Raw genomic sequence first — 18,583 nt, forward strand, 5'->3', positions numbered from 1 at the left:
CTTGGCTTTGCCAATAAACTACTGTAATATGAGGACTTACTTTGTAATGCAGTAGTAACACACTTCAAACTGCTCTTATTACAGAACACAGGATGGAGAGACTGCCTTGCAGTTAGCTATAAAAAACCAGCTCCCTCTTGTGGTTGATGCTATTTGTACCCGGGGAGCAGACATGTCTGTGCCAGATGAGAAAGGAAATCCTCCTTTATGGCTTGCCTTAGAAAATAACCTGGAAGATATTGCATCAACTCTGGTAAGATTGTCAGTTGGCTTAATTTAGCCTCACTTTTGTGCATCTTGCTAGCCACAAAGGGCTCATCAGCAAAACCAAACTCAATGCATGGAAAGAACAGAGTAGTTCTGTATCACTATTTAACTTCTAGAGGTTTTTCTTCACCAAAAGTTCCTTTTGCTTGTGAAATCTTTTATAAATGCTAGTCTGCACAGCCAAATATCTTGCAGCCACTGTAATAAAAGTATAGTAAATAAAATTAATAATATTAAATTTATAATAAAAATATAATTAATTTATAATATAATTATCTGGATTCCCAATCCTGGAAGGAGTAAGGATCTACTAAAAACATCAGTCTGTACCATAGCAGATGTGTAATGATCAGCTTCCTGAATAAAATTGAACACTCATGTATGCTTTAGAGGATGTGCTGGCTTCTATTGCATCTTAAAGTTCCATCAAGAAGGTCTTTAAAAGCTTATGCTTTCAAGACTATTTACTTTCAGGCATAGGTGGTCCAGCAGGAGATCTGAGAGATGCAAGTAGACATCCTTATGTCTCCTTCATTAGGAAGGTACTTGAGAGCTTTGTCTCTGATATCCAGTCTGCTAGAGACAGCTATTTAAAGGCTGTGCTAATGTATTGAGAAATACTTCTTGTAACTGTACTTGACCATTTGTGCTGGTATTGGATAAGAATCTTTATGGAGTCACCACTGAATCTACTCATTTATAAACTTTGTAAATAGTTTGTAAAGGAGTAGAGCAAGTCTTATTGAAGTGCCCCATTGCTTGAGTAAGTAGTTCTGTAGTAGAATACAAATATTAGAAATTCAGTACCTAAAAAAACTGTCTGTTTAGCTGAATGAACAGGAAAGCAAGTAGATGGGCCTTATCTGTCATAAGAATAGATAAGGCATCTCGGATTCTGCCTCTGAGGGGTAATGTTTTGGAAACATTGGTGAAGGACTTCATAAAGTAGTAGGAGCCTGCTGGAGACATTAAAAACCCTTCACTGCCTCATTGTGCTTCTCCTTTCAGGTCAGGCATGGCTGTGATTCAACCTGTTGGGGGTCAGGACCAAGTGGCTGCTTGCAAACTCTTCTTCATAGAGCTATTGATGAAAACAGTGAACAGATAGCATGCTTTCTTATTCGCAGGTCAGCCCCCTTCTAAAATACAAACCTTCTAATGTGCATGTACATATTTTCCTGGAATAAATTAATTGAATGCTATTTTGAGCCAGTAACAGGTATGTGCTTCATTAGACTTTTGGTGGGTGGATGGCACCTATGGAAGTATGACTAATCTTAGATGCACTCTGTTGTCTATATTACCATCCCGTTCTTGATGATAAGAGTCAAACTAAAACCAGGAACTTGTGCTTTTGTAGAATGTGTCAGCAGTTGCTGGATCTGATCTTGTAGACTTTTTTCTGACCCTTGTTTGGAACAGTTTAAATCTGGATCGAATGTAATAAATTGACTGTATCATGTTTGTTTTAGTGGTTGTGATGTGAATAGTCCCAGAAAGCCAGGCCCTAATGGAGAAGGAGAAGAGGAAGCTCATGATGGACAGACACCCCTACACTTGGCAGCCTGCTGGGGACTAGAAGAGGTGATCCAGTGCCTTTTGGAGTTTGGTGCCAATGTCAATGCTCAGGTATGTAGAGAAATTGGGCACAGTTTCTTTTGAATTTCATTCTTCACCTCTAATATAGCAAAACCAAACTTTCAGCTGTGTATTTTCCTGTCCCTTTTTACCAGATCTAGTGTTTGTCTGCTCATATGATGGGTTAATTCAAGAAGCTATACTGAAGAAAGAGAATGATACACAAAACTTCTTGCAGTGTGAGCTTTCTGATGTAGTGATTGGAATGAACTCCTCTGTCCCAAGTGTGAATTAAAGGCAGCAGCAGGGCTGTATTCTGCTGCAGCTAATTAGAGCAGCTACAGTGTAAAACCTCAGAATACTCTATTTTGTTAGTGTGTTTGGGAAGTGTCTGCTGTTACTGAGTGAACTGAGGTGATATATAATGAGCTGTGCTTCATCTTTGATTGCACACTAATCCTTACACAGAAGCTTGACAAATAGCAACAGAAGAAATGAATACAGAACACTTGTAGGTCCTGATGCTATTGAAAATGACATCAAAGTGAATGACAGAACACATAGTCACAAAGCAGCCATGGCTGTAAGCTGCTGCTTGAGACACACAAGTGACTCAACACCGTATTTGAATTTGCTGGCTTAAGTGTGAATGCTCATTTCTGCCCCAAAATGTCTTCCTACATGGGAGATGTTACTCTTAGCTACTCAAATGGCTGTATAGCACAGGATTGAGGTCAACCAATTTGAGAAATAGATAACAATTTGCCTTGCTTACACTGTGGATTTGAGCTCCCACTGCAACTGTTTGGTGTCCCAGCCCAAAGCAGAACTAATAAGTTCCCCAATTCTGAAGAGCTGAGGAAAGGATTTTGGTATTACTGAATCTTCGTGTAACAAACTTCCTGGTTTCCTTCTAGGATGCAGAAGGAAGAACTCCAATCCATGTTGCCATTAGCAACCAGCACAACGTTATCATTCAGCTTATGATTTCACATCCAGATATTAAGCTAAATGTCCGTGACAGGCAAGGAATGACTCCCTTTGCTTGTGCTATGACATATAAAAACAACAAAGCAGCTGAAGCAATTTTGAAGAGGGAACCAGGAGCTGCTGAACAGGTAAGCTGGGAGCATTCAAAGCATGCTGCTGGACTTACTGCACTATTTTGTGGTAACAAGACTTCCACAAACAAATTCTGCTTTATCTTTTAGTGGCTTCACATGGAATGACATTTGCCAGATGCTAGTTTTCTGTAGCAGGATTTATTGGGGAACTGTGGGTGTGTTTGTGCTATGTGTGAGCAAGAACATCAAGGGATAGTGTCTCATCAAACCTTACCTCCTCAGTACTAAATTGAGGAACAAGCATATATGTATTTAAGGAGAAAGTTCTAACCCTGCTCGTGCTGGACTAGTACAAAAATGATCTACTACCTAGATCTCCTAAAGCTACCCAAAACAGAAACCCTGACCTAAAATAACTGAATAATAGATGTCATGCTGAACTATAAAACATCCAACTGTATCTTCAGGCTTCTGGTATGACACCTCAGGCAGCTGTTCAGGAGTTTCTTCCTACTATGTGTAAGTTTAATTACTAGTAAAGTGTTTGAGTGCTTAGTGAGCTCTTGTAATAGATCTAAAACGTGGTTACAAATACAGCCAGTTCCAAATATGCTTTAACATCAGCTTCAAGGCAGAAACGAACAACAACATGCACTTGGTGTTAAGCTAAAAAAGGAATACACTGCATCAGTGTGGTAAGATTGCATGTTGCTTCCTTCTCCAGTGTTCACTGCCAGGTTGACTCAAGTTTGCTTCATTTAACTGAGTTTTATCATTAACTGCTGCTCAATACTTAACTCCAGCAGCTGTTAACCTTTTGTCTGTCATAATACTCTCCAGTGTGTGGTCAGGAAATGACAGGGTTATAAAGTAGGAATAAAGTAGTCTGAAGCAGATTAAAGTGGGCAGTTTTAGCTGATAATTTAATAGTCACATCTATCAGATAAGTCTCTAATATGAAGGAGTGGAAGGAACAAGATTACAGCTCGCGTCAAGTCAAGGGAGCAAGTATCTTAGTGAAAATATGTCCTATTACATAATGATTTGCTGTTCTACAGTAGAATGGATTTCATCTCATGTGCCCTTTCTGCCACAGGTTGATAACAAAGGTCGGAATTTCCTACATGTAGCTGTTCAGAATTCAGACATTGAGAGTGTGCTGTTCCTCATAAGTGTACAGGCTAATGTCAACTCTCGGGTCCAGGATGCCTCCAAACTAACACCTCTCCACCTGGCTGTACAAGCTGGCTCGGAGATCATTGTGCGTAATCTGGTATGTATCAGAGCCACTTTTCCTCAACTTAAAAATGCACATTCTGCCTTAATACGTGTTCCCTGTAGGCTGGAGAAGTCAGCTGAAGGTGACACCACTCTTTCTGAAACACAACTGACTTGCATAAAGTTCCCTCAGCGTGTGCTGTTAGCTGAGCTCAGTAGCCTTCATGTGAGCATGTTTGACTTGCAGCAGTCACTTGGTAGCATGGCTCACTTCAAAGGAGGAACCCTGACCTTGTGCTTTCTGCAGATTTGAACATGAACTCAAGCTGCAGCAGCTCACTAACGATAGTATTTATGTATGCTGGAGGCCTAGAAGTATCTCTGTACAGTGGAGTCTTGTGTGCTTCGTTCACAGAAATAAACTGTTGGCTAATAGCCCAGAAACCACCTTTGAACATATTCCTTCTTGCATCTTGACAGCTGCTTGCAGGTGCCCAGGTGAATGAACTGACTAAGCACCGGCAGACTGCTCTTCACTTAGCAGCCCAGCAGGATTTGCCCACAATTTGTTCAGTCCTTCTGGAGAATGGAGTAGACTTTGCAGCTGTAGATGAAAATGGAAATAATGGTAAACTCCTAAAGTTCTACAAGTAGTTGTAAACAGTTCGGTGGGTCTGTTCATGATGTCTCCTAGTGGTAGTGATTGCCCACTGAACGGGCTCGTTCATCAAAGGTGAAAAGGAAGGAAAGTGCAAGAAATCAAAGCTGGTGGAAGGTGTTTTGGAGAGGGAAGGTGGGGGAAGTGGGAGTGCTTAATTTTGTCAGGCTGTGATTACTGCTCACATGAAGTACTTCAGATTCTTGGAGCTTCTCTTTTGCTTTTCAGCTCTTCATCTGGCAGTGATGCACGGACGGCTAAATAATATCCGGGTCCTACTCACAGAGTGCAATGTAGATGCAGAAGCCTTTAATATCAGGTAATCAGTATAGTCTTAACAGACTAAAAGGACTACAGTCTGGTTTAAAATACGTGCTGGTATGACTAGATAAAAACCTCCAAGTATTTGGCTTGGATTATAGTGTTTCTACACCGAATTTACAGTGAAGCTGCAGAGTGTGCTGTGTATAAACTGTGAGGAAATGATGTATACCAAGAAAAGGAAGCTAGAGCAGGCAGTGGTGTATGATGCACTAAGCTACTTAAGTGTAGCACTGTTTAAGTCTGAACCAAACTTGAAGACAAAGAGAGTGGATAAGTAATTGTAGTAGTAAACAGAACTTCAGGATAACCAACTCTTTTCCCCAGAGGCCAGTCACCAATGCATATTTTGGGACAATATGGGAAAGATAATGCAGCAGCCATTTGTGACCTCTTCTTGGAGTGCATGCCAGAATACCCTCTGGACAAGCCTGATGCTGAAGGAAACACAGGTGGGTGAGATTCAGTGGCTATTGAACTTGAAAGTCACTCAAGTTTTATTAATGGTACGTCACTTTTAAAGCTGGAATAATTTGCAGTAGTGTGTTAAATACAGTAAGATACAAACATTACACAAATTTAAAAGAAGTAAAGATCCTACTCTGGATTGAGTGTAACATAAGACCTACTACTCTGTTAGCAGGGAAGTGTCTGGCTTTTATTTTTCAGTGCTCCTGTTGGCTTACATGAAGGGAAATGCTAACTTGTGTCGTGCAATAGTGAGAGCTGGGGCTCGTCTTGGGGTTAATAATAATCAAGGAATCAATATCTTCAACTACCAAGTTGCTACAAAACAGCTTCTCTTTAGATTGCTGGGTAAGTACTACTTGCTACAGTTGGAAAGTGCTTTCAGCTTGTGCTTCTGAGATACTTTAGAGGAAGAAGGAGCTCAGAACATTTGTCTTAGATGACAGTAATTCCAGAGGGGCTGAACTTCTGAATATTCTGCTGCTTTAAATGGGGGGTACAAATAGTAATTTTTTTTCTCATGATCAACTGAAGAGTTGCACAATGCAGACCTGTCAAATACTGCTTTTTCTGAAAGGATAGACATGGAGGCTCCTGGCTGGTGTCATAGCTAATGTAGCCCAAAACCTAGATACTGCTTTTGAACTTGTGCTGTATAGTTGTGGGTAATGCAGTGTTGATGAAAGCAACTATACACTGTCTACAACCAAGACTGCAGCTACTACAGGAGTAGTTAAATGAATTATACTGGATGCAACCAAAACTGGAAGAAGCCTCCTTAACAGCACAGTGTACTCAAGGTGTCTGAGCCCCTTTACCTTTACATTTTTGCCTCTGACAGATATGCTGACAAAAGAACCTCCCTGGTGCGATGGCTCCAACTGCTATGAATGCACTGCCAAATTTGGAGTCACGACAAGAAAGCATCACTGGTAATGTGACATATCTTGCTGTACTTACAAGGAAATGGATTCCTCTTCCAAATGTAGCTAGGCTGGTTCTTGTGGTTTAGGGAACCTCCATGTTAATGTAGGTGTATCACCAGTAATCCAGCTGAAACATCCACCCTGTCCTAGATCAGTTACTTGTAATCTGACTAAAATAGTATCTTCTTTGTTGGAAATACAAAATCGAGAGAGGACCCCCTTAGTTCTAAACTCCTTCTCAGAGAGGACTTCAGGTGTGTCAGGATCCAAACTTAGTCCAAGTCAACAGTTTATGTCTAAAGGATTATGCACGCACACTCAATCCTTTATGTCCCTTAGTGAGGATTTCCAAGTTTCAGCATGCTTATTCCCAGTTCACTTACCAACTATCTGATGCAATAAGGATTCTCTTGAGGTTGAGAGGTGTCCCTGCTCAAGGGGCAAGCCTGGCACACAACCTGCTGCTGTGCAGGAGAGCTCCATGAGCCCTGGGCTGTCTGTGGAGTAAGGTGACTGACTTAGTTATTTGCATACCGGCTGTATTTCAATCGGTGCATGTTCAACTAGCCCTCAGCTGCTGAGCAAGGTTTAGAGCCCTTAGTTACTCTTACCTGCCTCCCCAGAGTCCAGCTTAAGCTATTGCTTAAGCAGAAAAGGGGGGTTGGGGCACTGTTTCAGTAGTGGGGCTGACTTAGTCTGAGAGATGAGAGATCTGGGCACCTACTGCCAGCTTAGGTTAGGGGTGCTGTGTGTAATGTGGGAGTGATTGAAGATGCTGACATGAGTTGCCTTTTCTTAACTAGTCTGATCTTCTATAAGCTGTGCTGGGTTAGAGGGATGTTAAGCTCAGAGTTTTCTCTCTGGCCAGTGTTCCAGAGAAACTACACCTGCATCAGTTGAAGTAGTACTAGGTGAGTGACTAGTACAGAAGCAGCATGTGGTTTTAGCATTAGTATTTAATTATTAAATAAGAGATACCAAAAGATATAAGAAAAATATAGCATTTCAGTTGCTACCGTACCTTTCTAGTGATACTGTCATTGCTAAAGAATATCAAACAGTAAAACCCTGGTGCTCACTATGAGTGAATTCACTTTTCTCCACCCCTCTATCAACAGCCGACACTGTGGACGCCTGCTCTGCCATAAGTGCTCAACAAAGGAGATTCCTATCATAAAATTTGATCTGAACAAGCCAGTTCGAGTTTGCAACATCTGCTTTGATGTCCTCACTCTGGGAGGAGTCTCCTAGTATGCTGTGGAAGTAAAGGGATTCCCAGTCAGTGCTCCTGACAGCAGCTCTGCTTACAAGCCCTCTGGATAGGGAAGAGGAGGCCTATACATGTCTTCTGCACTAGACTGAACTAATTAAGGACCCTGATACGATATATTCCGGTATAAATGACTTTGTATGACTGTAAATGTATTGGGCTGTGATAGACTTCACTAGGAATTCGAGTGGAACGTTGAAATCAAGTGACAAAAGAATTTAGACCCTCTTCTAGTTGCAGTGGGGTATGGAAGCTCACATTGCTAGGCTGATGTTTAAATTGACATAAAACAGGTCTGTCCTTGACATGGTGCTTTGCACTGAGCAACTCTACTAAGTCCTGTGGCTTTTGGGCTGCTTAGTAGAGGTTGGCATTAAGTTTCAGGGTAACCAGGTATCTTTCTTTGCTTTGTCTTAAAGATAAATGTTCCCTTTCCCTAGAGAAGACTTCTTGTGAAGCTAGACTGAGCTGTTGCAACTGCTGTTCATTTCGAGAAACTCTTCAAAAATGGGGGTAGTTCCAAGTATAGCTCAAGAATTGTGGCCTTACAACAGAAAGCTTTACAACATCTGATGCAAAGCAGTCAGAATTGCAGATCCACAGCTTGATACCTCCTCTGTAAACATCTCATTAGCTTTAGCATGTTCAAGAGAAGTGCGGGATTGTTTTAGCCAGTGAATCCTCTTGCTCATACCTGCCAGAACTGTCCGAGTCTTCGTTGCATTTTCATATTTACGTTGCTAGTCCTTCCAATTCATGAAACTTGTATAAATGAGCATAAGTGTGCTGCAAGGCCTAACTAAGCATATGCTAAATGGAGAAACACTAAAACTGGTTCAGTAGTGGAACTCTTAGTACAGCAATAAATGCTGAAGTGCATTATGAATCCCAGGAGGGAAAGTAGCACTTTCCTTTTGGCTTGGAGACCCTGGTTAACTGCTGCAGGAGCCTCAGTAACTCTACCGGTGTAGAATGTGCTGCACCTCTAGACACTAACTTGGGGTCTGTTTTCAGCAGGGTTGCTGGGGAGTGGTGGTGTATTTGGAGGCTCCCTATTAGCATTAAGCCTCTGGCCTTGGAGGAAGGATTCTGAAGTGGTGGTGCAGTGCCAGGGATGTGGATTAAGCTGCAGTATTTTAATCTAGGCTCATTGTGCTCTCTTAAACATGCCGAATCTGTAAAAATCCAACACCACAATGTCTAGGAAACAGGAAAGTACTTTGCTGATAGACAGGGTTGTGATTTGGTGGGCAAAGGCTTCAGTCAGAAAAACGTGTGTACTTAAACAAAACTACATGCCATGGTAAGGCTGTTTTAATCCCAGTGTAGACTCAACTCAGCATTCCTCATCTCTACTCCATGAACTGCATTTATTTGATGACTGTTATCTCCTCCAGTGTACGATATGGACCAGCTGGTGACACACTGCCCTGTTTGGAATAGTGACTTGTCAGTCTTAAGGAGTAAGATGGGATGATAAACCAGACTGCTGCTTTCATGGAAGACTTGCTTGAGGTTTTTCTTCAAACTTGTACAAGCAAAGGATAGAGGAGGGTGTAATTGCTGACATTTGCACGATGAATTTCACATCAAGTCTCACTTGATCTGCACTTTGATCTTCCAATATGCATATATTATAACTGGAATCTCACTCTTGTAACACTAGAGAAGATTAATGGATGATAATAGAAATTTGCCTCGCTGTTTTATGTCTGCTGCTGTTGTGTTGCAACAGAAAGCCCTGGGTGACACAACTGGTCTCTAACACTGTTACTGATACAGGTGGTGCATGTCTGGAATAATACTCTAGGGTCATGAGGTGGAAAATAATGGTGTCTGAAGCACTGAACTGCAAGCTACAGTTTGGCTTTTTTAAGTGGAATAGATGATGGAAGACATTGTACTTCTAGTCTGTTGCTTTCTGATGTTTCAGAGTATCACTGGTTGCAAGTCTCTAGCTGGAGAGGCAGTGCATTTGGTGAGAGTCTTGACTGTAGTATGTCCTGTGATCGTGTGCTGACTTCCTCCTTGGTTGCGAGCTGCAGTGATGTGGAGTGCTAAGTGTGTGCTCACAGTACTGAAAGATAGAGCCCAAGGACTTCATCTTCATTGGAAACCCACCCAACATGCCATGAGTGAACCATTTAAACATCACGTTTTCAGTGATTCCCTGGTGGAAAGGGCAGGGGAACAGGGAGCTCAGTTCTAACAGAATAAGCAACCTTTTAAATGATGAAAAACGTAGATGATGTGAAAATTCAGCTTAACTGAATGGCAGGTTTAAGGCTGGCTACTGCCTGAAACTCTGAGGGAGATCTGGGAAACAACATGTAATGCTCTTTGTTTGCTGTTTGCAGCCAACACTACAAGCTTTCTTACTGAAACCTGAAAGGCAAGAGAGGGTTAGTCATAAACTAACACACAGCCTGAAGTGTTCATTGAGCTTCAGGCAACTAAATTCAGCAAATTTGATCATGTTAAAAGTGCCTTTGAGATAGTTTCTTTCCTTCCAGCCAACTTTAAACAGCTTTCTGCCAGTTAAAGGGGAAAAGCTCACAACTCGAACCAAAACCCAAGTTCGTTCTCTTCTAGTTCAGCTGAAGAGGCTGAGCCCAGCACACAGCTGGTGGGGCTCAGTCCTTCATGTGCTCTGCCGAGTATTGGTCTGAACTCTGACCCTTGATGTTTTGGGGGAGTTTTGCTGCCAATGCTCTGCTGCAGGGTACAAATGTGAACCGAGGCACTCGATAATGTATTAGTGGTCAACACATTTCTAACTCTGTAAAGAACTGCTCTTCCTTTTTGTAGCATAGAACAGTTGTGACCAAACCGCCCTCCCTTCACCCCTGCTGGTTTTAAGCGGTATTAACTTAGGGTGCAAGTCTGCCAAGTGTTAAACAAGAGGGTGAATGGAAAATAAACTTGTGTCCCAGGAAGTGATGCTGTCAGACCAGGCTGTGGGCACTTCAGCAGGGCTGCACAGGAAGTCTGTGGTGGTTCATACTGTAGCTTTTTGTTCTGAGCCTGGATTCCTTTGGATTGCAGTCATCCAGCACTCTTACACAAGCACAGAACCTGGTCTGGCTTCAAGTTTTGTGTATCTGAAAAAGGTGTAGTCACTGTTTCACACCACTAAGTGGAGTGAGAATATTGGTGTTGAAGGTACTAACACAGCAGAGCAAGCTGCTGGCTAAAAGCTGACAGATGCCTTAATGACTCCCTGGCATTGGCTTGTACAACTTCTTGCATAGTGCTTCTAAATTAACCTGTAACAATATGGGATGCTGAGGCTGGATTTTTTTGTAGATCAAATATTAATAGGCAAGTCCTCTTTCTCCTGTAACCAGCAGCGTTGGGTACCGCAGCAAACTCATCTCAGAAAAATCAAAGCTTGTACAAGTGACACATAACTCTGACCATTCTAATACCCTCTGTGAAATAGAAAAGGGAGTCTTAGAACAATGGCATTTTTATCTGCAGTGTTTGTCTGGAGTCATTGTAAAAATGTATTTTTCCAATATGCATTACTTTGTTGTGTAATGATTCTACTTGTAATAAAATGCATAACTAGATCATGCATCGTGAGGTAGAAACCTTGTTCAGAAAGTCTCTCCTGTAGAGGCAGCTGCCCCTCTGTGAGCTGTCCTTTACAAGGCACAAGGAAAACTAGGGCTGTGACACTCAACAGGGCCTGACAACTTGTATTGCTTGTTCTGAGGTTATTCTGGGTACTCATTTTAATGTTGGGGAACTGCTACAACTGCTACCACCTAGTCATCTCCAATGCCTTATACTAAACTTATCTGTAATCATTCCTATGAAACAATCCTGACTTCCTCCAGGCCAGAGCTGGTTCATGGAATAAATCACTTCTCAGCTCAGATTCACTTCAATGGATGAGTAACATACTCTTGGTGTGCTCAGCTGCGCACTGGTGGACAGCTTGGCCTCTTGGAAGAGATGTAACTGCTGCAGCTTTACTTCAGGATAAGGAAAGCTTCAGTGCAATAGTGGAACCCGCCAAACCACCTTGGTGAGATTGTGATGCATTAGTCTTTTATTAATAAAACTTATTAAAGTATGGGTGAATGGTGAGCTTTATTAGAGCACTGCCTCCGTGCACCTGACCCCTGTGTAACTGTCACTATTCTTTCCCACCCTTTTCTACCCTGGGAGGATCGAGCTGAGCTTTGGGAACACGTCAGGTTTCTAAGGGAGTCTCCATGTTTGCTTTAATAGATGATTTATCCCTACTGCAAGACAAACTCCCCCTGTAGTGTTTCCAAACACTACTATGGACTAAGCTGTGAATTGGTTTTCAACCAACTGAAGTTAAAGCAGCACCATCTTGTCTTTCCTTCCTGCAGCAGCTTATTTGGTTTTGGTGTGGCTGTTAAGATGAGAACCATCCCTGCAGCATTTCAGCACTATTTGCATAGTGCTCAGGCATTCCAGCTCTGTGCTCCCAGCCACAGCTGTAGCCTCATCTATAAACATCATTGCTGCGAACTCCTGCTGTCGCTGCCATGAAGGGATTACTCCAAAGCAATGCTTGTATCGCTGAATTTACAGCTGTGATAAAATCTGTACAGACTTGAAGGAGCTGTGTGAGGATACACCCAGCCTTGGGTTGTAGTCCCAAGGGCATGTACTGGGCACGTACAGGTGCCATGGAAGCAGGAGGCAGGTTACAGCAGGATGGTCATGCTGCCACATAGCTTTTGTTATCACCTATTGAGAAGTACCAGCTCCTCATTCGAGTAGTCTGAAAGTAGTGAATCAGGAGCAGGAGGGTGAGGTTAATATTAAACAAGGATCCTTAGAGGTGGCTCCCACTATCTTCTTTGCACAGTATCTAATACAAACACTAAATGAGGAAATACAGCTGTGACCTTTGCCTTCTGTACTCCAAGGTTTTGATAAAGTTTGCGTGTAACCAAGATGCACAAGTTCCTAGATCCTAACTACCTTAATTGTAGGAGACATTCAGGCTTCTCCCTGCTACCTTTAAACTTTGCAGTAAATCAATTGACTGGAAGGAGCATCAGCACTACAATGCAGCAGGCAGAGTTCAGACTGGTGGACTGTGTATAAACTGGGGTCAGAGATGCTGCAGCAGTTCTTGTGCTCACAACCTGGATGCCTTAAAACACAACACATTGCACGAAATCATCTGACTGCACAAGAAATCAGTTGCTAAGTATAATTCAGGTTTTGCATCTTACAGTTTGTTGCCAGATGTAAAAATACCATCAGAATGAAGCACAAAGAAAGTATCCCAGTATCGATTTTTTTAGCCACTAATTCGGCTGAAGTGTTTCCTCCTCCTCTCAACTCCGTCTCCACACGGTAAAGAGTCACAAATAACGGGCGGTTGCTATTGCCCCTTCATGCAGATGGAGAGGAACGCACCCGGAGCTGCCCACGGAACGCACGTTTCGCTGCAGGGCCCTAACGCCGGCCTCGAACCCAGCGCTGGGAGTCACTGCCTCAGGACGCACTGCTCAGCCAGCGGGGGGCAGCCGCTGTATTCCCGCAGCTGAGGGTTATCCAGGTCGCCTCTGTCGCGGTGCTCGCTGGAGTCCGGCTGCCCCCACGGGGGCCCAGTTGTCCTCACACACACGCAGCGGCTGCCCCTGGAGCCTGGGAGGAACAGCTTCCGAGGGACCCCGGTCCAGTCTCTGCTCACTCCCCCACTGAAAATGGAAAGGTAAATCAATTCCAACCCGTGAAAAATCACAGAACCCCAGACTGGTTTGAGTGAAGGGGCCTTAAAGCTCACCCAGTCCCAAGCCCCTGCCACGGGCAGGGACACCTTCCACTAGAGCAGGTTGCTCCAAGCCCCTGTGTCCAACCTGGCCTTGAACACTGCCAGGGATGGGGCAGCCACAGCTTCTCTGGGCACCCTGTGCCAGCGCCTCAGCACCCTCACAGGGAAGAACTTCTGCCCAAGAGCTCATCTCAATCTCCCCTCTGGCAGGTTAAAGCCATTCCCCTTGTCCTGTCCCTACAGGCCCTTGTAAAATGCTTCCAGTGAATAGATAATCAGTAGATGAAAGCCTAGGACAATCTGGGAGAGTTAGAACTAAAGACATGCTCACTGAGGCAGACTCTCAACATCCCACAGATTTCTGGTTTATTTTATCAGCTGTGCTTCAGAAACCCATGGCCTGAACCTGGTTTCATCCGTGCTGGTGATGAAAGAGCATGGTGACACGCTCTCACCCTTCTGGGAGCAACCAACTGCTTCCTGTGCTTCTATTGCTGGAAAAGGAATCACAGCCCTACGCAGCAAAGCGAGTCTAATAGCAAAGATGCCTTTTTTGGTGTAGCTAATTGCTCATAGATAACCACACGCCGCCTTCGGTGCCTTCACTGAACACACAGATTCTGAGAACTAGGCCAGAAGGAAAGAAACCCGAAGTCTCAAGTATTTCCACAACTACTTCAGTGTCTTTATTGGCCAAATCCTGCCTGATGCCCTAACTACTGCCCCTTTTAAGCCTGTAAACCTTCACACGACTGACTGCCACACAACATGCAGTCCCAAGGCTGCACCCAAATTCATTCACACATAGAAGCAGATCTCCCACTGCTACCGGTGCACTGAAATGAAGCCTAAGCATTTTGCAGTGTGGTCCGTGGAATGACTTTGTCTTCAACCAGAATAGTCCCTAAACTGAGAGAGGAATACAACTAAACAGGCCAAGCTATTGACTATTCAAAGCTTGAGCTCATTTTTATGTGGTTGTAAGTGAAAACCATTGTGGCAGTAGCCTGTGAGACACACTGTGAAACTGCCTGAAAAGCAGGAGCTAATCCTTGCATTCCCTGTCCGAATGCAGCAGATGGTCCTAGTCGGATTTCTGTCCTGTTTTCCTCAGAATAGGATTGTGTACACACTGGCAAATTCTGAAATCTGATTTTGATTCCAGTGTGACAGAAGAGTTTTTGCCTCAGATATAAAATTCCTAAATGTACTGACTGGGATGAAACATTATTTGCCTTTTACCCACAAAGTGAGACGCGTTCCCCTCCACTACCTCACGCTGGAGAAACCCAACCTACAGCTCTGTGCAGCCCCAGACTGGGTGGAGGCTGACAGCAGTTGTTGGACTGGCTGAGAAAACGCAGGGACTCCAATTCACACAGCAGGAGTGGCATGGCACAGAACTGCACCACTGCTCCTTGGCAGCGCGCTCTGCCTTGCCAGAAAGCACAGCCTGGGGCTGTTGGTTGGCAGCCAGCTGAACAGAAACCAGCTTCTGCCCAGGTGGCCAACAGCATCCCAGCCTGTATCAGCACCAGTGCGGCAGCAGGGCCAGGGCAGGGATCATCCCCACACTGGGCACTGGTGAGCCTGCACCTCGAATCCTGTGTTCAGTTGTGGGCCCCTCACTGCAAGAGAGACATTGAGGTGCTGCAGCGGGGCCAGAGAAGGGCACTGGAGCTGGTGCAGGGCCTGGAGCACAAGTGTGATGAGGAACGGCTGAGGGACCTGGGGGGTTTAGTCTGGAGAAGGCTCAGGAGGGACCTTATCGCTCTCTACAACTACCTGACAGGAGGATGGAGCCAGGAGGGGGCTGGTCGCTGCTCCCAAGGAACAAGGGATGGGACAAGAGGAAATGGCCTCAAGCTGCACCAGGGGAGGTTTAGATGGAGATGAGGAACAATTCCTTCCCCAAAGGGTGCTCAGGCATTAGAACAGGCTGCCCAGGGCAGTGCTGGAGTCACTGTCCCTGCAAGTGTTCACACACTGTGTAGCCGAGGCCTCAGTGCCATGGGTTAGTGGTGGCCTTGGCAGTGCTGGGGAATGGTTGGACTTCATGATCTTAAAGGTCTTTTCCAACCCAGTAGATTCTATGATTCCATGATTCTAGGGCAGCACGGAGCGGGGTAACAATGCCAGACGCTTGCTGTGATGAACACAAGTGTTTAATATGAGACAGAGGAAGGTTATGGGTGATGGAGCCTTCTGGTCCCGCGGGGTCGGTGCGTGGCCTTGCTGCTGGCCCGGCTCCTTTGGCCAGCGCTGGTGTCGCCTTCGAGCATCACTGGCGGGGCGGCTTCTTGGCGGGTGCAGCGGCGTCTTCAGAGCTGCCGGCCTTCCTCTTGCGGGTGCACCGCGGCCTCTGCCTCGAGCAGGCCCTGCCCTGGCGGGGAGCAGGGGCCCTGGGCACAGCCTGCGCCGGCTCCTGCTGCGCATCTTCCTGCTCCGCTGGGGTGGGAGCGGGGCCGCAGCCGGGACCCCCCTGCAGGGCAGCGGTCGAGGTGCTCGGAACCGTGTCTGCGCCCGCTGCGGCAGCGCTGCTGGAGGGGGCTGCTCTGGGCACAGGGGTCCCCACCGCGCAGGCAGCGGCGCTGGGCTCGAGGCTGGGCTCCCAGCCCCTGGGGCGGGCAGAGCAGGTGATGCTGGTCGTGGTGCTCCACTCGCCTCTGTCCTGGCAGCCGGAGGAGGTAATTCTCCTCACGATGTTGCCCTCGCGGCGCTCCTGGCAGGCCGTCCAGCTGGTGCTGGCCACAGGGCTGCCCTCGCGCCACCACCTGAAGTCAGCCGAGCACTCCATGTTTCTGCGGCTGTTCTCCAAGCCGCCGGCAGCGCGGGAGCCCTCGCGGATCAGGAGTCTCTGTGCTTCGTCCCCGCACTGCTCCTCTGCAGCCTCAACGAGCCTTCGCACGAACTCCAGCGCGTGGCTCCGCAGGTCGGGCTGCAGCACCGCGACCAGGACACCTTCCTCCAGGCCGTAGACGGGCAGCGCGTCCAGGATCATGCGTGTCAGCATGAACACCCTGAAGCTGCCCACGCCAAAGAACCGCTCCAGCTCCTGAGACACCCAGAGCTGCAGCAAGAGCAGCAGCCGTGGGTAGCTCTGGAACAGAGACGCCCAAGAAGAGGCCGGGAAGCCCCCCACGCATGCTGGAGCCATAGCACAGGGTTAGTGCACCCCGGGTGCTGCTGGCGCTGGCAGTCCAGAGAGACGTCCCTCTTGGGCGCTGAGTGATGATGCTGCAGGTGCTCCTCTGGGAACTCCTCAGAGTCGTCTCCCACAGCAAGTGCCCTACGGAAGTCACTGTGCGGAATATAAGCAGTGAGAGCAGCAACGTCACAGTGCGTGGCTCGGGGATGTCACAGTGCGTGTCCGGGGAATGTCGTCGTGCATGGCTGGAGGATGTCACAGTGCGTGGCTCGGGGATGTCACAGTATGTGGCTGGGGATGTCACAGTGCGTGGAACAATTTCTTCACAGAGAGGGTTGTCAAGCATTGGAACAGGCTGCCCAAGGCAATGGTGAAGTCAGACGTGTAATGTGTCTCTTGGGGACGTGGTTTAGCGGTGGCCTTGGCAGTGCCAGGTTAAGGCTTGTAATTGATAATCATAAAGGTCTTTTCCAGCCTAAGTGATTCTATAAATGCAGACAGGGGAAGGGACCATGCCAGGCATATTCCAGCCCTACCAGCACTCAGCACACTAGGACCAACCTATGCCCTTCTGTGAAGAAGTCGGCAGACCTCACCTAGAGCCTATGGAGTGAGCCAGGACATCTTCCTGAGCCACTTCTACTAGGAGAGGCAATGACAGTGCTCAGGGCATCCAAAGAAAGGTTGGAAATGCTCTGTTCCAGAGGGCCCAAGCATGACGGCAGGAGGGCAAGACCTTACCTCTGTTTGGAGCACCAGAATCGGCTCCCCACAGCAGAGCTCCATTCTGAGTTGCATGGAGGAAACTGCTGCTTCCTCTGCTCGCTTTCTGCTTGGAACTTCAGAGCTTCCTCAATGGCATCCTCAGCCTGCCTTAAAGCTTCTGTCGGTGCCCCATTCTCATCATAGAACCTGCCCACCAGCTTCCCTGGGAGAGAAGAGCAATTAATACCTCAGTGTTTCCACACAAGGAAAACGAATAGGGTTTAAATTTGTTATTTAAAGACGAACAAAGGAAGATCTTGTCCATGGCCCCATTTTAAAACCAAACTGAGCTTTATATCCCCTCCACCCTCGGAGGTGGACACGTTCACCCAGGCAGCTGCGCTCCCAGCCTCCCATCCCCGTGCTGCAGGCCTCCCCGTGCGGGTTGCCCTTGCCGTGGCCACCCCGGCAGAAGCACCTACCCACGGGCTCGTAGTGGTCGCTGTAGAAAGACAGCCAGCTCTGGACGGACAGCATCTGGCCCGGCGACAGCGCCGAGACATCGTCCACCAGCCCCGCCGCGGAGAAGTCGCCGGTGGCGAATGCTCTGGTGGCGTCTCTCCCTGCGGGGCGGGCAGGCAGCGGGACACGGGCAGGCAGCGGGACACGGGCAGGAGGCGAACCCCAGCCTGGCGCCGCCAGCCCCCCCCAGCCCGCTGACAGGGCCCTGCCAGCCCCACACTCCCGCCCCACCAGAGGTACCTGCGAGTCCGCTGTAGGCACCGCCGGGGCCGTAGTGCTTGCGGCCGCGCTCCACGTCGAAGACGCGGCCCAGCACGGCGAGGTAGAGGCCGGGGTCGCCCGGCGCGCCACGGTACCGGGCCAGCTCGGCGCCGCTCAGCAGGCGGCCGCGGCGCAGCGGCAGCCAGGCGCGAGGATCGAACCCGCGGCCCAGCAGGCAGGCGGCCCCCAGGCACAGCAGCGCCGCCACCGCCGCCGCGCCCCGCCGCATGGGGCCGCGCCACGACCGCGCCCGGCCCTTTCACGACACTTTTCTCGCCGCACGGCGGTGTGGCCAGCGCGGGTCAGCTGTACGCTGCGTTGGGTGGACACCGTCCTTTCCGCGGCTCCGCTTTACGACGAGTGTCGCGCTGCGCGGCCGCACCGCGGCTTTCCGGGGCGGGGCTTTG

General features: G+C 47.2%; 2 protein-coding genes across 6 annotated transcripts in view; one reads left to right on the forward strand and one right to left on the reverse strand.

The window, feature by feature from the left end:
- ANKFY1 (ankyrin repeat and FYVE domain containing 1) overlaps nt 1-11,851 on the forward strand; it is a 32,162-nt gene extending 20,311 nt beyond the window's left edge. For 3 of the 4 annotated variants that reach the window (XM_030472730.1, XM_030472731.1, XM_030472732.1), the window contains 11 exons: nt 85-253; nt 1,276-1,394; nt 1,740-1,896; nt 2,763-2,963; nt 4,006-4,182; nt 4,608-4,755; nt 5,014-5,104; nt 5,434-5,558; nt 5,776-5,922; nt 6,416-6,506; nt 7,619-10,620. In XM_030472730.1, coding sequence (XP_030328590.1) covers nt 85-253; nt 1,276-1,394; nt 1,740-1,896; nt 2,763-2,963; nt 4,006-4,182; nt 4,608-4,755; nt 5,014-5,104; nt 5,434-5,558; nt 5,776-5,922; nt 6,416-6,506; nt 7,619-7,751 — 1,558 coding nt within the window. In that variant the 3' untranslated portion in view covers nt 7,752-10,620. Of the gene's footprint in view, nt 1-84; nt 254-1,275; nt 1,395-1,739; nt 1,897-2,762; nt 2,964-4,005; nt 4,183-4,607; nt 4,756-5,013; nt 5,105-5,433; nt 5,559-5,775; nt 5,923-6,415; nt 6,507-7,618 lie in introns of all 4 variants that reach the window. The other variant, XR_003989568.1, reaches the window with a different exon arrangement.
- A 46-nt stretch (nt 11,852-11,897) lies between these two features.
- Nucleotides 11,898-18,569, reverse strand: LOC115602029 (neuferricin). Of its 2 annotated transcripts, XM_030472734.1 has the most exons (5): nt 18,156-18,446; nt 17,876-18,016; nt 17,430-17,616; nt 13,402-13,466; nt 11,898-13,307 (listed from the first exon to the last, which is right to left on the reverse strand). In XM_030472734.1, exons 1-5 carry the CDS (start codon nt 18,403-18,405, stop codon nt 13,261-13,263), a joined length of 690 nt encoding a protein of 229 aa, XP_030328594.1. In that variant the 5' UTR covers nt 18,406-18,446; the 3' UTR covers nt 11,898-13,260. The 2 variants fall into 2 exon arrangements, with proteins under 2 accessions (XP_030328594.1, XP_030328593.1); XM_030472733.1 differs by having other exon boundaries at nt 11,898-13,466; nt 18,156-18,569.
- Nucleotides 18,570-18,583: the final 14 nt, after the last annotated feature.

The sequence above is a fragment of the Strigops habroptila genome, assembly GCF_004027225.2.
Source record: "Strigops habroptila isolate Jane chromosome 13 unlocalized genomic scaffold, bStrHab1.2.pri S16, whole genome shotgun sequence".
NCBI lineage: Eukaryota > Metazoa > Chordata > Aves > Psittaciformes > Psittacidae > Strigops > Strigops habroptila.

Bases quoted from the DNA above. Each gene is read 5' to 3' on its own strand.
- LOC115602029 (XM_030472733.1), bottom strand. From the start codon at position 18,405: ATGCGGCGGGGCGCGGCGGCGGTGGCGGCGCTGCTGTGCCTGGGGGCC. The intron at 17,617-17,875 runs GTAGGTGCTTCT...CTTCTCTCCCAG, and splicing joins CGACCACTACGAGCCCGTGG to GGAAGCTGGTGGGCAGGTTC. The intron at 13,467-17,429 runs GTAAGGTCTTGC...TTCCATTTTCAG, and splicing joins TTCTGGTGCTCCAAACAGAG to TGGGGGAGTGAGCAGAGACT.